Raw genomic sequence first — 18,432 nt, forward strand, 5'->3', positions numbered from 1 at the left:
AGACAGCTTTTCTCATTAAAGACATTTCAGTGTTCAGGGTTCCTGGATGGCTCAGTCGGTTAAGCATCTGCCATAAGGTCATGATCTCATGGGTCCTGAGACTGAGCCCCACATTGGGGGGGGGGTCCCTGCTCAGCAGGGAGTCTGCTTGTCCCTCTTCCTCTGGCCTCCCACTCATGCTGTCTCTCTCACTCTCTTTCTCTCTCTCTCTTCCAAATAAATAAATAAATAAAATCTTTTTTTAAAAAAAGACATTTCAGTGTTCAGTAAAGACAGGCTTTGTTGGGTGAATGTGGCAAGGGCTTCTGTGTATTGGTCCTCCAGGTCATTGGAGGGGACAAAGATGACAGCCAAATGATTATACCAGTGGAAAACAGAATATGTTCATCTGGTCTTGAGAAGAGGGAAGCTGGCAATTTTCACTACCATGGGGCAGATTCTCCCCTGTGCCCAGAGAAAACCTAGGTTGCAGTGACCCAGCCAGCCAGGTGGAAACCATGGCCAAAGATCTGTGTCACACTTCCACGTGGTCCCATTCAAGTCTACCAATAAATACTCAGTGTGACCAAACTAGTCACTATTCTTTAATGTGACAGAATGACTACAAAGTTCCAGTGATATCCATCCCATATTCCTGGTATAATTGGGTTGGTTATATTTAGAGTGATTTTTCTGTTTCCAACATGGGAGTATCCATGTGCTCAAATGTCCATGATCCAAGGTAAGCCACGTGAACCCATCCCAAATGTGACTAGCCACCCATGACTCTGCTGGTGGTATTTGTAGGACCTCCTGGTTAGCGATTTGATGGACTGCCTTTATAGTTTGAGTGACAGAAAAAGAATACCTATGCCCAGTGTTATTGATAGCCATAGACCAGGTTTCTGCATCAGTATTGGTCATATCAGATGAAGTAAGAGTACTAGTCCTAGCTTGTTCTTCCTTAATGTACTGCTTTAGGACCTTCCAATCACTTCCCTGGAGTGGCGATACCCACCATGGTAAACCTGACAAGCTAGAGAGGAGCTTCTTTTCCACATACCCAACAGCTGGATGGATTCCTTTGCTAGGTATATGAGTGGGCCCACTGCAGACAGGTATTTCTATCTGGTACCCAGCCCATGACCAGACACCACAGGAGCAGCAGAAGTCTAAGGACAAAAAAACAGATATTTAGTAGGAAGCTGTATGGGAAGGTCTTCCCCTTCTCCAAGAATTATACTTGTGGCCTGATCCTTAGATGTTAATCCGGCTAGAGCTTAGGAATTTGATCTAGTCATGTATACCGTACAGGTCGGCTGGGGAAGGCAGCACGGTCAGGCATGAGAAGACAAACTGGGGGTGGGATTTGCCAGACGTGGACCCCCACCTTCTCCCCTTTCAGTGGTGCATGTCCCATCTAGCTTGTATCCAGACAACAAAATTGGAATTGAATAGCTCCCCTTCATCCAAAGATGCAAAGTAACTCACCCATCCCGTTGGGACATCCCATTGCAAATTCCAGTAGACAATGCCTTTCCCAGGCATCAGAGGGCTTGGTGTTCTCAGCAGCATGGCATGTTGATCCTTGGTGAGGGTCTGGGCAATGGATGTTTCCTGGGACTTCCATATCTTTACATTGTTGGGTGCCTTGGCAGGGGTCCACAGTCTGGCATATGAAGCAACAGGCCCTTTTGGTTGAGCATTCAAATGTATTGAAGCTTGGGCAGTACTTTAATCCACCCAGTTAATGTGAGGTTTTACCTGTTAATAATTTTAATAATTTAATCGGCTCCTCTAATATTCCATTTTTCCTTTCTACTATCCCTGCTGCTTACATGTTATAGGGCAGATGGAACCTCCATTCAATGTCTTTTGCCCAGTTTTACATACTACAACCTTTGAAATGGGACCCCCAATCACTGTCTGTTTGAAGAGGGTATCCACATGTGGTACTCGGGTTGTCTAATCCTCTAATAGCAGCAGCCTGGTTTGCACAGGGAGAGGAGAAACCTCGGGTTAGGCCAAACACAGTGTCCACACAAACCAAATCATGTTTAGAACCCTCACTCTGAGTGAGGGCGTCAATATAATCAATTTGCCAATCCCTCACCAGTTGGGAACTTCAGTGGATGGCCCCAGGCTCCTTTGGCAGTTGCCTTGGTTATTGTTTAGAATACACAGGACAGCTGTTATTGCATTTATCAAGTAACTGTATTTCAAGGTCAATCCAGCATCCCTAGCAATACATAATTTCTCCCAAGCATTGCAGTAGCCACTCTTTCTATGCACCCAATCTGCTGTCTACTAAAGAGTCAGTTGCTAGGGCTTGTACTCAGCTAGGGCATCAGCTTCCTGATTGCTAGGGGAAGTCAGCACTTTATGAGTCAGGATGTAGAAGATAGTGAGGACTGCTTCAGACTCTTGCAGGCAAACCCAAATGTCTTTCTATATCTTGACTCCACAAGGGCTTATTCATGGTAATGATCTATCCCTTAGCTTCCCAGTATCCCAGCCATAGAGTTAGAACAGCCCAACTGTCCATGCAAAGGGTTAATGGCCAGGGCAGCTGAGTGATCACCAGCCAAAGGGCTCTGAGTTCAGCCCACTGGCTGCTGTTTCTATCCAGATGCCTGACTAGATGCCATCTGTATTCTAAGCACCAGTGGGAATTTCCCCTGATCCACTCTATGGCTACACAGGCCACCAGAGGAAATTGGTGGGACATCTGGATTCCACAAGGCTCAGAAGCATCTGAGTTTCTAGAGACAGTGATGCACAAAGTGTTTCACTTCTGTAAATGGGCTTGTCACTTACTCAACACGAAGTTTGAGCCATGCCAGAGATGGGCTGATGGAACATATTCTCAACCCATCCTTGATAGGAAGGGAAGTTCTTACCAAGATATTCTGTTCCTTTGTGAGAAGGTCTACAGGGAGGAACGCTCTGTACACCACTAGGAGCTGCTGCTCCATGGGAGTTTATCAGTTTTCTGCCCCCTTTCAAAGCTGGGACCAAAATCCTAAGAGTACGCTCTCCTTCTATTGCCTCTGTCATGGTGCCCAACCTACGCCTTCCAGAGTCACAGACACATCTAACTCAGATAGTAGCCCTACTTGGGAGAGGTTCAGAGCTTTAATCATTAGTATTTTGGCCTTCCCAAAGGCTGCTTGCTGCTCTGATCACCAGTCTCACATGTACATTTTACCAAGTGGTATAAGGGATGATGACACTATGGCAGGTGGACAGTAAAAGTCCTCCAAACCCTCCAAGTCCCTTCAAAGGCGTGCCTCTCTTTTGTGCTCTTAGGGGTTGGATAGGCTTGCATGTCATCCATCACAGCTTCTGGGACAGCACACACATCTTAGCCGAACATATGACTCCTAAAAACTTTATGGTGGCATCTCTGCCTTGAACTTTTTGTGATTTCATGGCCTCTCTTCTCTTGCACAGATGTTCCAGCAAAGTCTGCACAATATCCTATGGCAAAGGTAGGTCTTCACATGTGAACATTATATCAACAATGTAATGGGCCCATTTTACTGATGTGGGGAAGGAGAATAGGAAGAGGTCTCATGACACATTGTGGGGCTGTACAGGTTGACCTGAGAAAGCATTTGAAAGGTCCATTGTTGGGGCTTCTGGGTGGCACAGTGGGTTAAGCATCCAGCTCTTGGTTTTGGCTCAGGTCCTGATCTCGGTGTCATGGGGCTCCAATCTCAGCATGGAGTTTGCTTGAGATTCTCTCTCCTTCTCCCTCTGCCCTCCCCCTCGTGCTCTCTCTCTCTCTCTCAAATAAATAAATAAATCTTTAAGAAAAAGAAAAAAAACTTTGCAACGACATGGATGGAACTGGAGGGTATTATGCTAAGCGAAATAAGTCATTCAGAGAAAGACAATTATCATAGATTTCACTCATATGTAGAATTTAAGAAACAAAGTAGAGGAGCATAGAGAAAGGGAGGGAAAAATAAAACAAGATGAAATCAGAGAGGGAGACAAATTAAAAGAGACTCTTAAGCATAGGAAACAAATTCAGAGTCGCTGGCAGGGAAGGGGATGAAGGAATGGGGTCGCTGGGTGTTGGGCATTAGGGAGGGCACGTGATGTAATGAGCACTGGGTGTTATATACAACTGATGAATCACTGAACTCTACCTATGAAACTAGTAATACACTATATGCTAATTTAATGTAAATAAAATAAAATAAAATTTTTTTAAAAAAAGAAAGAAAGATCCATATTGTCCCTCCCATGAGAAGGCAATTTGATCCGGTGATTCATCAGCCAGGGGGATGCTGAAAATAGTATTTGTTAAGTCCACTACAACATGGTACACTCCTAGGATCACAGCCAAGTATCTAAGATGGTGGCAATGTTGGGCACACTGCATGGATGGGGGGGCACTACCTTGTTCAGTTCTCAGTAGTTCACAGTCACCCTCCATGAGCCATCTGACTTTTCACTGGCCATATGGGGTTATTGAAAGTGCTATAGGCAGAGTGCAGAATAACTACATGGAGTGCAGTTTTTGAATAGTTTTTCCTATTTCCTTGGGCCTGAGGCTATTTATATTGTTTGTCAGTTACCATTTTTCACAGGGCAGTGGACTTCCTGGTTCCCAGTTGGTTTCCCTTCAGTACTGGCTTGCTGACTCTAACCCAGATGCAGAATTCACTGATAGATGTTTGCAAATCTTGTAGGATATTATTGCCCAATGTGTTCTCTGGTATTAGAGAGATTAAAATCTCATATTTTTGTAGGGGAAAATGCCTAACTTACAATGTTAAAGGGAACTTCCTGACTAGAATAATTTATCTTCTGCAACCTCAGATGGCAATGGAAGGGGCCAGAAAACTTCAAAGAGTTACCATGTATTAGTGTACATCTGGTCCCAGTGTCAACCAAAGCCATCACCTTTTGTTTATATCTGGCAGTTCAGTGAGTAGCGAACTCAACATGAGTTCTCTGATCACCCCCACTGGCCCTCACCTAGAGGCAATATTGACCTGTATCTTATACTTGGGAAGTAGGAGGCACCCACCCCAAATAGGACTACTCCCCGAAGGCCTCTTCTGGAGCAAATAGGGGCATCAGGGATGAGGGGCAGGTGGGGCAGGTTTGAACTGTTGTTGAGGTTTTAAGGTTTTGCACAGGCTAAACAACACAGCATTGGGTTGTCAGTCTACCTTTTCAGGTGGAGTCCCAGCAGCTAGGAGGTCAAACCACATTTGCTTCCAGGTTACTTTTACAGGATCCTTTACAGCTGACTGGGATAACCTTTGGTTTTTCAAGTCCCATCTCTGTCTCAAGTTTTTCCCACAGCTGGTACTTTCCTGGGATTTGTCAGTGTCTCCCAGATGAGCAACGGATTGCCCAACATCATAAATGTTCTGTCCCGTGACAGGGCTCAGCATGGATATCAGCATCCCATACCAGGTCCTGGGTTCAGACTGAAGTGTATTGGCTTCCATTGCTGCAGTGAATGTGGCCCAATCAGAGACTTCAAAAACAGATGGCCTGTCTCATTCCCAACTTCCTAAAAGTTTGTTGCACTTCCTCTATAGATTTCTAGCATTCCATTTGCCCAGAGAGATCCCCTTCAATGGGCCAGACCTCCTGCAGGCTAGAACAATCCAATCCATACCAGGCTGAGTATCTTGAACACCGGAGCACCATGCAGGTCCTGCCAGAGGACAGGGTGTGTGGTAATGGTGCTCATTTTCGGTGCCTCCTACCTGGTCAGAAAAATGTCATCATCCCCTCCCCTGACTCCCACCCCACATCCCATAGCCACACTAGCTGTGCTGGAATACTTTCCCTGGCCTTTTGCTGGAACTTGGCAGCTAAATCAATAAGCTCAGCGGGAGTATATTCTTTCATCATGATTGTATCCTAAATTGGGGGCTGCCCTGCTGGCTGGGGTTGTTTTGCCTGTGCTGTGCTATTGTGTTTGTATTAGGGGTCAGATAGCATGAAACATTTTGTCTGTTTTACTGTCAATCACATCCTCCTCTTCCCTCTCCTTACTTTCTAGGGATTCCATCTCTTAGGGTCCCAATCAGGCTTTGTCACAAGAGCTTAGACCTTAATTCACAGAGCCTGTACCCTCCTAGCTTTGCAAAATAGCACACTAAGTTCTCCAGCTTCCTATCCTGCTCTCCCACCCTGTCTGCCAGCCCTGAAGCTGAGTAATGGACACCCACATGTCCTATTTTAACCTCAGCTCTTCGTTCAGCTTTCTAACTTGGCTTCAATCTCTAGTTTGTCATTGTTGGCCAGCCAAACGGCCCACAGTAGAGGCCAGCCCACTGCCACAACCATTCCTTTCCCTTCTTTGCCCCAGTGCACTATCTGCAGTTCCTCAAGCAAGCACATCAAACCAGCAGGCGTTTTGAAGGCATCCCTGTACTCATATGGAGGTCCACAAGCATCCTACACACCATCTCTCCCCACAGAGAGGTTGGTAGCCAACTTGGGATTTCTGTCCCTGTGCTTCTTTACCAAGTTCCATTCCTCTGGTCTCCCGGCTGGTTTGCCAATTGTTTGTTCACAAATTTGGAAGCTTCTTGGGTGAAATCTAAAACTGGCCCCCATTCACAGAGGGCAAGGAGAGACTGAAGAAAGGGTAGACAAATCTAGGCTGGTAGTGGACAGATATGATAAGCAAGAAAACTTACATACAAGGCTTGTGGGCAATTACAAGACTAGTATACCTCCACACCCACCTGCCAGGATCTTAAAAGTTTATAGAGGTCTTAACTGGGTTCAATTGCATATAGTCCAGATGGTCTCAACAACACATTACTTTCTCAAGACTCATTCTTGAAGTGGCTCCAGTTATGGAGGTAGTGGGCAGAATGCACATTCTAAGGACAAGAAGGGGTAAGGAGCCTCCGATTACCCTAATGCAGCTCAAGGGCAACCACTTCTCTCTGTGATCTCCTCCAACAACTGGGAGCTCCTTGAAACTGAGACTGCTTCCTCCTCCCTTTCCTAGAGCCCAGCACAGTGCTAGGTACGTGGAAGAAGCTCAGCAATATTCAGTGAATAAACCAGCTGAGATTCTTAAACACAGTCCGTCTACTATAGCATAACTAATAATTCCCACCTCACAACTCTTCTGGGCAAAACACACGTAGAGGTTGGATAAAAACTCAATGTCCATCACGTTTTCTCCCTTTGGTGTATAGAAATAGAGTACCTGCAGAACACAGAGAGAAGAAATGAGAAGCTCAGTTCCTTTTGCTATGCAAAGTCATTCATAGGAAGACCATAGGGTATACCACAGTGGCTGCAGAGGTATCAGAGAACCAAATTCTCTACAGTAATTGAAATGAAGGAATGACAGTTACATGCAACCCCATGGATCCATTTCAACGCATGATGCAGAACAAGAATCTAGTCCAAAGATAAGGCATGTAGCCTCTTTTTGCCTCTTTTCTGATTTCTAAATGGGGTTAATGATAATAACAACTGCATAGATTTTGTGAAGACTGAGTTGTCTCTGGCATATAGGAAACATGAAATAAATCTTAATCATCATCAAATAATTAATATTATGATTATATGTATGTTGCTTAACTAGACACTGTGGGGATATACAGGGAACTGGTTCCTGCCTATAAGGAGTTTACAATCGAGTAGAAAAGATAAATAAGAAATGAATATAGCAGCTATGTGCCTTGGTTTCCCAAATTATGAAAATAGGGGTAATAATATATACCCCATAGATTTTGAGATAGAGATTATTTCCTAAAATATAAGCTCCATAGAAACAGGGATTTTTATCTGTCTTTTTTACTCCTACAGAGTATCAGGTGGTCAGCAAATATTTGTTGAATGACTGAATGAATGAAAAATGCATATAAAACATTAAGGCAATGCCTAACACATGCTAAACATAATATATTTTAGCTATTAGGCACTTAATATATAATAAGATAATAAAAATTATTTATGTAAAGTAGAAAATCTTGAGTCAAAAGAACTATACAGGAAAAACTGACAATGCAAAATTCCTGGTAGGAATGATTATCTCCATCTCAGAGGATCTGCACAGCAGCAGAAACTTGGTTAAACAAATTATGGTATATTTGTACAGTGGAATACTCTAAAATAAAGCAGTGAAAGTGAAGAAAACACTACTACACAGAGTCACATGGAGGAATCTCGCAATCACAATGGTGAGCAAAAGAAATCAAACACAAGGGAACACATACTGCGTGATCAGATGTATATGAAGCTCTGGTCACTGAATCTTCTTATGGTATTGTCAGGACACATACCTTCGGGAAGAGGAAGAGGACAGGATTGGAGAGACGCGGGGACACTTCTGGCACTGGTAGTGTTCTTGACCTGGCAGTGGTCCTAGAATGAGGATTCATTCTGTACATATATTTGTCTGAGTCAGCTTTGTTTTTGCTGTAGCAACAACCCCAATATCCCAGTGGCTCACCACAGTAAGTTTTTTGTTCCTGGCTTCCATAACATGGGAGTTGCAATCTAGTAGGTTCTCCTGAGTTCTCCTAGGCTCAGCTTGGATTCCTTGCAGGAGTCTTCACTTCTTGGACCCAGACTAGCAACTATTTGGAGTGTGGGGCTTCACATAGCAGGGTTCAGAAACAAAAGTGACAGGCAATCTGTGCAGCTAGCTGCATTAAAATGTTCTGCTCAGATAGGGTCACAGGTTGTTCAGAACTTTGTTTCTGATCTGTTGGATGCAGTCATCTCCGTGTGCCAGGAGCCACAGCCATAGTTCTCTGAGACATAGACTTATTCGCAGACATGTCACAATATTTACAAAGCTTCAGTAGGAACACAGCCTCTGTCTCTTTACCCTGAACCAATTTCTCTGGCTGAAACTATTCCTTTCCAGATGTAATTGAAGTCCCCAATCCGGATGATTCTTAGTCAGAAGGTTGATAGAGGGTGGGAACAAGAGAATGATTTGGACTAGGGCCCTCCCCAGGGTCAGAAAGCTGCCTCTGCTGGCCTTGAGGAAATAAGCTGTCAGGTGGTGAGAGAGCAGGAGCCCCAAGGCAGGATTTGCCAGAAGCCTCTAAGAGCCGAAAGTAGCCCCTCTCTGACAATCAGGAAGAGGAGGGACACCTCAGTCCTACCTCAGCAGGAAACTGAATTCTGCCAACCATGTGAGCATGGTAGAGAATCCCCAGCTCTGGAAAGGAATGTGGCCAGGCTGACCGCTGGCTTCCAGCCTGCAGAGCGAATTCCAGCTTCGCCCAGTGAAGCAGTGCCTGAACTCCTGAGCCACAGACACGAGCAGATAAAAATGTTCATTGTTTTAAGCTGCTAAGTTGGTAGCAATTTATTACACAGCAATAGGAAAAAACCAACCAAACCAAAAACAATAGGTCTTCCATTCCATAAACTCCACCTGGCCTCACACTGGTTTGGACAGGCTTCAGATTGTCTGGTGTGGGGGTGCCTGGGTGGCTCAGCCATTTAAAGTCTGCCTTCGGCTTGGGTCATGATCCCAGGGTCCTGGGATGGAGCCCTGCATGGGGCTCCCTGCTCAGCGGGAAGCCTCCTTCTCCCTCTCACACTCCCCTTGCATGTGTTGCCTCTCTCGCTGTCTCTCTCTGTCAAATAAATAAATAAAATCTTTAAAAAAAAAGGATGAAGAAGAACTTGGTTATCTGTTTCTACATTAAAAAAAAAAATTTCAGCGTGCACCGGAATTACCCGAAGGGCTGTTAGAACAAAGAATGCAGAACCCTAACCCCAGAGATTCTAATTCATTAGATATAGAGTGGGGTTCATGCTTGTGTAATTCTAATAAGTTCCCCGGTAATGCTAATTGTTGATCTAGAAACCACACTTTGGGAATCACAGGTCTCCCGTGACTACATTGACTTCTATGCACTTGAAATGTCCTCAGGAGCAAAATGCTATGAGATCATAAGCATCTGGTTGAAGCAACTGGTTGGCTTTCTTTCATATTAAAGGTTTTCATAAAAGAAACAAGAGAGAGAGGGAGAGCTTGTTAAATAATATTCATTAAGCTTAATACCTAATTTTCATTTAGCTACCTGATTCTCATTACTCCTGTGGCAGATGAGCAAATGCTAATTTCATAGATGCACTGATATGTTACTTTCCCCATATTATAATTTACATTCCTGGGGCTTTTTCTACTATTTCCATTATAGTGGCATGATTTAGAGTGGAAATTGTTAAAATGTCATAATCAATATTTGTACTTGAAATTGTTAAGGTACCACATTCAATATTTTAAGAGGGCTCAATAAGTTTAAACCAAATTGATAATTATGGATTAAGTTCATTATATCTTTGTTGTGACTACCTAAACAGTTCAATACAAACATTTTTTTAAAGAATTACAACTACTCATAATAATATCATCAGGGAGCTATGAATTTCTTATTCATCTGTTTTAGTATGAGGTTTAATAGCTGGGCCAATACACCATGGAAAGACACTATATACATCAAGAGACTAACGTATATGTAGACTTTTTATGTTTGATGTTCCAACTTGTCTACATACAAAAACCGCCACCTTATGTCTTCATTTTCTACAAAGGATTTTTGGGGGGGGGGGTAGATGTGCCTCTTTCTATGCCGACAGTTTCCAAGTAACTACAGAATGGTAAGAACTACAGCACTTAATGAATCTTCATATCAAAGAGATATTTATAACATTTTTCATGTCATTGCTCCTTTACCTGTCCCAAACATACACTTTGAGAATTACAATGACTTGAAATCCTGAAGGAAGTACCTTCAATTCTAATACAAGGCCTTAAAATACATTTTTAAACAGACATTCACATTAAAGAGGAAAGGAATTTGAAATAAGTATTTGTGGGAGGCAATCTCATCAGCAAACTCAAGATAAAATAATACAGGAAAGAAAGTTGAGAATTAAAAGTGGTCTAAAAATTTGCTTAAGTGAGGCAATGTAAGAATGATAAATAACATCATTTTAACATAAAAACATGAGCTCCGCAGAGGGAGAGATTTTTGTCTTTTTGTTTGTTGATATGTTCTCTGTTTCTAGAATATTTAGTGCAGAGTAGAAGCCCAAAATATTTATTGAACAAATAGATAAATACATAAATGTGCATGATGCAGAAAATCAATCATGGTTCTCTCAGTCGTACAAAACACATCTATGATCCCATGTACACTCAGGACCAACGATCAGGAAGGTGGGAATGGTGCAGATTCCAGCACAATGCACTAGATTCTCAATATAAAAGTGAAAAATACAAAATCTTGGTGTTCAAATATCCACCATCTGTCATGACAAAGCCAGATATGTAAATGGCTGTGGTACAACGGGATAAGTGAAAAAAATAATTATAAAGTATTATCAGTCACAGACCGGTTGAAAAAGCTACAAAGAAATGATAACATTTGAGCATTATCTAAAAAGATGAGTGAGAGGACAAACCCAGAGCAAAGGTACAGAAATGTAAAAATTCATGGTGCTTTTGGAGAACAGCAAGCTGTGGATTTCCAACTTTCAAACCATAACCTAGGGCAAGAAATGCATATATAGTATACTTAACTGAAACCACTGAGTATTGGAATGATACTCACCTTTACTCTTTTTATGTACTTGATATTTTCTATTCTATTTCCTTTTTTAAAATGCTGGTAAAGATGTATTAAATCAAAGATCAATTAAATCAATTTCAAGATCCATTTGTTTGACAAACATTGGGTTTGAGCATCCAATGAACGTTTGGAATGGAAACGGAAACACAAAGAGTGCTCTGCCAGCAGAGCTCCAACTCTTCTCCCAACCAGGGGTTTGCTGGAGCTATACTACTTACAGGAGGACTATGATCTAGGTCCCTTTCCTACTTAAAACAACTCGGTGTGGTAGAAAAGATTAGTAAAGAAATCCCCCTCTATATCAAGCCACCGTGCAAGAAGGGAAAAAGTGCCATGGGCCATTTCTTCTCTACTCTGGGCATAATATTTAGGGCTTACCATTATTCTGTCTAGAAAGATTAAGAGTGCTTGAAAATAAAACAACTCTCATATCTGGGAGCATACTAAATTCAATCTATATCTGGATTTATCTCAGAGTTTACTAGAGTCAAATTGTTGTATTGAATGACAAAAAACAAATCTCCTTCCCCTATGAATAACTATTTAACTGTGTCCACAACAGTCCACTGAAGACTATTTACTGGGCACTCTATGTGCCAGGATCTGTTCTAGTGCTAGGAACTACAACAGTAGGGAAACAAAATCCAAGTCTTTTGGAGTTTATATTTTACAAAACAAAACAAAACAAACAAACAAATAAAAAAACCAAATATGCAAGTAAATGAAATACATACAAAGTATAAAAGCTATGAAAGAAAGAAACAGTATTAGAAAATAATATTTAAGGTAGCCAAGGAGGGCCAGAAGCTTATATTTACGTTGAGATTTAATAGATGTGAAGAAACCACTGAAGTCAAGTACTAAGGAGAAAAACAATGCCCCAGGCCCTAGAAGAGCGTAAGGGAAGACCTGAGCCAGGAAAGAGGTTGTTGCTAAAGGCCAGTAAAGCATGAGCCCAATGAGTAGGGAAGGGTAGCATGAGATGAGATAAGAAGCTATTTGAAGATACTGAATAGTTTCAGTACCTAGAATGGGAAGTTACTGGAGAATTACATGGTTTAATTTCAGTTTTTTAAAGCTCATTCGTATAGCTATGTAGACAACAGATTAGACAGGGGTATGATTAGAAGCTGAGTCATCTCTTAGGAGACTGATTTGCAGCAAGCAATGATGGAAGTTTAGTCTAGGGTGCTGGCAGTGGAGGAGGAGAAGAAAAGAAGATGGGCTCAAGATATATTTTGGAGGTAGAACCAATGAAACTAATACTCAGAATGTTCTTAAAAGAGACCATACATAAGTGAATTGAAAATTGGTCGGAGGAGTGAGTGCATTTAAAAGGGGAAGGATAAGATTTTGAGGAAGGAAAGAATGGGAGAGGTATGCATTAAGTAACAGCCTAGAAGTGATGGATTAAAGTGGCCACATTTACAACTCTAATCCCATGGCCTGCTCTGTGCCTCTATTTTCTTTAAAAAAGATATCAAACTGGGCAGAAAAAGAGAGAAAGTGCTTTGAGGACTTTTAGCCTTAAATGGTTTAGCCTAGGCCACTGAAAAAAAGATAATTTATCCAATGAAAATAATGCAGCAAGATTTAACTAAGATCATTTTAGTGAGAAACAGTAGTTCTGGCTGCACATTCAAATTCCCCAGGGGAGCTTTTAAAACTATATGCCAAGGCTCCATGAAGTCATTCTGATTTAATTAGTTTGAGGTGAGACACAAGCATAGGTATTTTTTAAAAGCTGCTCTACTGAGCAGAGAGAATTGAGAGCTCTGAGTTAGAAGTAGAGCAGAGGATGCCAGGTCAATAAACCTATTCCATTAAATGAAGGATTAACAGAGAGAATGGGGTGAAGGAACTTTTCCCCCAGATAAGAAATACAGGCCCATTGGCTAAATAGACATAGTTCAAGACTACAAGAAAATAAAAGTCAATTTTCTTCGATGTGATTTTTTTGAGGCTGGGAGAAAATTTGTTCTCACAGTATTAGCAACACAAACACTCATACAGACATCACACGTATTTCAAAGTATATTTTATTTCTATTATGAACAACACAGAGGGAAGAAATTAACACCGGACAGTTGACTGAAAGAAAAACAGAAGACGAAGAGTTCACTCTAGTCCAGACAATCACACAAGAAAAAAGAGTTTCAATGGAAAAGTAATCACAAGGGAAGGATTCAGTTATTTCTTAAGTTAAAAATTATAATTGATTACCAGAATACAACTGACAGTGAGTTTCACTGTATCACATCACCCTTGCTTTTCAACTGTTCTTTAGCCTGAACCCTTCCAAGATTTAACTCTCCAATGAGCCACTGAATTACCATGGCAGGACTAAGAGCCAAGTATTCTCCTGAAATAGAGACCAGAAACATAATTTGACTGCAATTAAGATTCCTTGTTGCTGGTGTGTGAGTGGGTAATTGAAGGCAAGCAGAGTCATATAATTTGTCCCAATCTTTCAGTTAACTTGTGGGCTTACTGGAATCAGAACCAAAGTTCTGATTCCGTCAGGGATTTTCTTTGTTGTATTTACACCTTCTTTGCACCCTAACTCCACGCAAACAAAAAGAAAACGTGCAGTGCAATTTCTAAATCTCCATCTGGAGAGCTTTAAGAGCAGCAACGGTCCAGGTGAGGTGGCAGTGTGTGCAGGGCGTCGCCCAGATAATTCCGTGGAATAACATCAGGGAGTTGAGCACACAGGACAAACGTCTTGCGGGCGAGTGGACTTCAGGAAGGGAGTGAAAGCGAAAGAGAATGGAGCTAAGGGAAAGCGGAGGTACGTACACGTCCATAGAATTTGGGTGTGGTGGGTGGGATACGGATTCCAGGACCTCGGAGAAGCAAAGAACAGTTGAGTAGAGTTCTGAAGCTTCCGTCAGGCGCCCGCCCGGCTACCCCCCAGGAAGTGGGAGGCGCGAGCTGGCACTACAAGTCCCAGAAGTCCCCGCTTTCTGGAGCCCGCGCGGAGTCGCGCAACGCCCGCTGGGAGTCGGTCGGAGCCGCCAAGATGTCGCAGCCCAAGAAAAGAAAGCTTGAGTCGGGGGGCGGCGGCGAAGGAGGGGAGGGAACTGAAGAGGAAGATGGCGGAGAGCAGGAGGCGGCCCTGCCGCGACCCCGGAGGGCTAGGCGGGAGCGTGACCAGCTGTACTACGAGTGCTACTCAGACATATCGGTCCACGAGGAGATGATTGCGGACCGTGTCCGGACCGATGCCTACCGCCTGGGCATCTTGCGGAACTGGGCAGGACTGCGGGGCAAGACTGTGCTGGACGTGGGAGCGGGCACCGGCATTCTTAGTATGTTCTGTGTGCAGGCCGGGGCCCGGCGCGTGTACGCGGTGGAGGCCAGCGCCATCTGGCAACAGGCCCGGGAGGTGGTGCGGCTCAATGGGCTGGAGGACCGGGTGCATGTCCTGCCAGGGCCGGTGGAGACGGTGGAGTTGCCGGAGCAGGTGGATGCCATCGTGAGCGAGTGGATGGGCTACGGACTCTTGCACGAGTCTATGCTGAGCTCTGTGCTCTACGCGCGGACCAAGTGGCTGAAGGAGGGCGGTCTTCTCCTGCCGGCTTCCGCCGAGCTCTTCGTGGCGCCCATCAGCGACCAGACGCTGGAGTTGCGCCTGGGCTTCTGGAGCCAGGTGAAGCAGCTCTACGGTGTGGACATGAGCTGCCTGGAGAGCTTCGCCACGCGCTGCCTTATGGGCCACTCGGAGATCGTGGTGCAGGGCTTGTCCGGGGAAGATGTACTGGCCCGGCCACAGTGCTTTGCCCAGCTGGAGCTGGCCCGCACCGGCCTGGAGCAGGAGCTGGAGGCAGGGGTGGGCGGGCGCTTCCGCTTCAGTTGCTACGGCTCAGCGCCCATGCACGGCTTTGCCATCTGGTTCCAGGTGACCTTTCCCGGAGGGGACTCTGAGAAACCTCTGGTGCTGTCCACCTCGCCTTTTCACCCGGTCACGCACTGGAAGCAGGCACTCCTCTACCTGAACGAGCCTGTGCAAGTGGAACAAGATACGGACATTTCCGGAGAGATCACGCTGCTGCCCTCCCGGGACAACCACCGTCTCCTGCGCGTGCTTCTGCGCTACAAAGTAGGCGACCAGGAGGAAAAGACCAAAGACTTTGCCATGGAGGACTGAGCGTTGCCTTTTCTCCCAACTACCTCCCGAGGCGGCCAGACCTGCGTGGTATAGGCGGAGGGGGGTCGGAGGAGAAAGGAAGATCCCACGTGCAAGTAGGGGGCAATATCTTCTGTCTCCTTTTTCCCTCATGGCTCCTGGCTAGGGAGAGTGACTTCAGTCTCCCTTCGAGGAGATTCTTCCGGCGAAATTTATTTAAAAAGTGAATCCCGATGCCCCCAACGATGAAAACAGCTTGTTTATTAATGGGCTTTTTTAAGTCTCAAAAGCATGTGGTACCAAGCACTTGTATTTCTAGTTCTTTCGTTTGACTGGAAGAAAGTAAACACACAGAAGAAAATAATCAGTTTATGAAGGCTTCATGCACATCCCTGACACCTCACATCTAAATCTGAAGCCAGGGAGAAGGGTAAAGGGGTTTAGTTAAGATTCCATAAATTTCCAATATGACTAAAATATTTGTCTCTCCAGAGCCATATTCTAATGTTCTCTAAATTCCCTCCTTCCCTAGGTGCCTCTAGGTTTCAGTACTTCTAACTCATTGTTTTTTTAAATAAACTTTGCTTCTGGTAATGAGAGGGAGTAGAGTGAGGAAGCAGTTTGAATAAACCTGTTATTAAACTTATTATTTCCATAGGGTGCTAAAGTTGAACACATTTCTCCATTGAGTAAAATAGGCTATATATAATTGTGCAGCACACCCCAAAAATCTAGAAGGTACATTTAGGAGAAAAAAGATCTGAAAGACAGTGAAGTAGTAGGGATTTTTTTATTCTTGTCTTTATTATTAAGGTTTAACCACGGAAATGTTTCATGTATGTTAAATAATAGAGCTTTGTGTGATTTTTATTAAACCAGCTGATAGAAGGTTTTCTGAACCTAACCCAAGGGTTTGTTCATCTTATTGGGTAGATTGTTTAGGCTCTCTAAATTAAGGAAAATATTTTCCCAGCTAGAGAAGTGCACTCATTTAAACTCTCATTTAGAGGGATCATGTGATCTGGCCTACTTACATCAAGTGAATTTTCCTTTTTTAGTGGTGGTGTTTTTTTTCTTTCTTTTTAGCTCAGCCAAATGTGAAAGTTGTGAATTTCGGAAAATCATTTGTAATGAAGTGTGAGTCATGTTATCAAATTTATTTCACGGATGTTTCCCTCCTTATCCCTGTGGCAAATAAAACATTGGCATTCTATTTTTATAGATGAAGTAAGAAGTCTTGTGTGCTGTGACTTATAATGCTTTTGCCTTTTGAATATTGTCAGTTCTTAAGAAAAGTGTTACAACCCCTTCAGAATACAGCTGCAGGGTAATTTATGCTTAATGTATGTTTTTTCTTCATACCGGTAGCTTTTGTATGCTAATAGAAAACAGGTGTGAAAAAAATGGTCTTTGAAGTGATCCAACATAGTTTTGTTTATTGTAACTGAGTTTTCTCCTTTATTCATCACATATTAAAGTACCAAAGTATTACAACCAACTTGGTGTTAACATGAGATCTTCCGTTATGAAGGGAAACATACAAAATCAATGACTTTACAAGATCCAAGCAATAACAGCGATAGTTGTCACCATTTTGATAGTTAACACTCTATGTAAATGCTGCAGTCATAGCAAGGTAGGCCTGATTTAAGCTAGAGGTATAAAATAGATCTTTTTTTTTTAGTGTCAACTATACATTATAAGATGACCATTTATTTAGAATTTAGTGTATGGTTTTGGGTAGATTTCTGATCTTTTTTAACTTCCTGTAACAGCCCCTTTGCTGTGTGGGCAGACAAAAGCATTCCCCTGAATTCCATTTTTTAAAAATATATCTTTTATAAATATGCGTGTATTACAGAATTCTTGTCACCAACATAAGCATGCAAAGAGAGCACCAGTTAAAACTTAAAGTAACTATAGAAGCAAAAAGTAAGTATTTCATAATTAGGCAAAGTAAGCTTTAATATTCTTGTTACTGTTTCCCAAAAGAAAAATGAATTATAAAAATATAGCTGCTAAAGCAATTAGTCCTTAAGAGGCAGCATAGCATATGGCTGAAAGCTAACACTTAAGCTGGACAGATCCTGCTGGAACCTAGGCTCCACCACTAACCCTGTGACCTTGGGCAAAATACTTACCCTCTGTTTTTCTCCAGTGCTCTCATGCAAAGAGTATAACGATCATACCTGCTCCACAGAAACGTGATACATGTAGTGCTCGGAATGTAGTTAATACACACAAGCAGATAGTGCCTGGTACACAATAAAATCTCAGTGATTTCTAGCTGTTGTAATTACAGAAAACTATGCAAATCTGAAGCATTTGGACACGTGTAAGATGTGCTACAGAATAAATATTTAACATTTTGATTTTCTTACAGGTTTGTTTGGCAGTATCAGCATGGCTGTGTATGACGAGCAGTGTGTGACTGGACACCAGGTGATCCAAAGGAATCCCAAGCCCTTTGGAGTGACAACATTTCCAGAAGGATGAGAGCGTGACATGCTCCAATATCCAGGCACTGTCCATTCTCTGAGCTGGTACTGATTGCTTAGGGTTATTTGGACCACAGGAAGAACTGTCAGCCCTAAAGAGGGAAAAACATGATGCAGTTCTACCTGTTTGCTTCAGATAGCTTACATTTATTTAGCACTGTGAAACTTTCCAAACACCTACATTAATTCACTGGACCAATGGACATTTTATTGAGTATAC

General features: G+C 43.0%; 2 protein-coding genes across 10 annotated transcripts in view; one reads left to right on the forward strand and one right to left on the reverse strand.

The window, feature by feature from the left end:
• Positions 1-14,510, reverse strand: part of LOC109490178 (endogenous retrovirus group PABLB member 1 Env polyprotein-like) — a 54,796-nt gene extending 40,286 nt beyond the window's left edge. Inside the window, exons 1-5 of one of the 9 annotated variants that reach the window (XM_034653996.1) lie at positions 8,202-9,530; positions 7,091-7,183; positions 5,169-5,455; positions 1,471-1,648; positions 1,043-1,151 (exon numbers count right to left, since the gene is read on the reverse strand). In XM_034653996.1, coding sequence (XP_034509887.1) covers positions 1,043-1,151; positions 1,471-1,648; positions 5,169-5,453 — 572 coding nt within the window. In that variant the 5' untranslated portion in view covers positions 5,454-5,455; positions 7,091-7,183; positions 8,202-9,530. Of the gene's footprint in view, positions 1-208; positions 1,152-1,470; positions 1,744-5,168; positions 5,785-7,090; positions 7,184-8,201; positions 9,531-14,384 lie in introns of those variants that run through there. The other 8 variants (XM_034653993.1, XM_034653992.1, XR_004623337.1 and 5 more) reach the window with 8 other exon arrangements.
• A 42-nt stretch (positions 14,511-14,552) lies between these two features.
• PRMT6 (protein arginine methyltransferase 6) lies at positions 14,553-17,212 on the forward strand. The gene has a single exon (XM_034653990.1). The coding sequence runs from the start codon at positions 14,608-14,610 to the stop codon at positions 15,733-15,735; it is 1,128 nt and encodes a 375-aa protein (XP_034509881.1). The 5' UTR covers positions 14,553-14,607; the 3' UTR covers positions 15,736-17,212.
• Positions 17,213-18,432: the final 1,220 nt, after the last annotated feature.

The sequence above is a fragment of the Ailuropoda melanoleuca genome, chromosome 2 (genome assembly GCF_002007445.2).
Source record: "Ailuropoda melanoleuca isolate Jingjing chromosome 2, ASM200744v2, whole genome shotgun sequence".
NCBI lineage: Eukaryota > Metazoa > Chordata > Mammalia > Carnivora > Ursidae > Ailuropoda > Ailuropoda melanoleuca.

Bases quoted from the DNA above. Each gene is read 5' to 3' on its own strand.
- PRMT6 (XM_034653990.1), top strand. From the start codon at position 14,608: ATGTCGCAGCCCAAGAAAAGAAAGCTTGAGTCGGGGGGCGGCGGCGAA.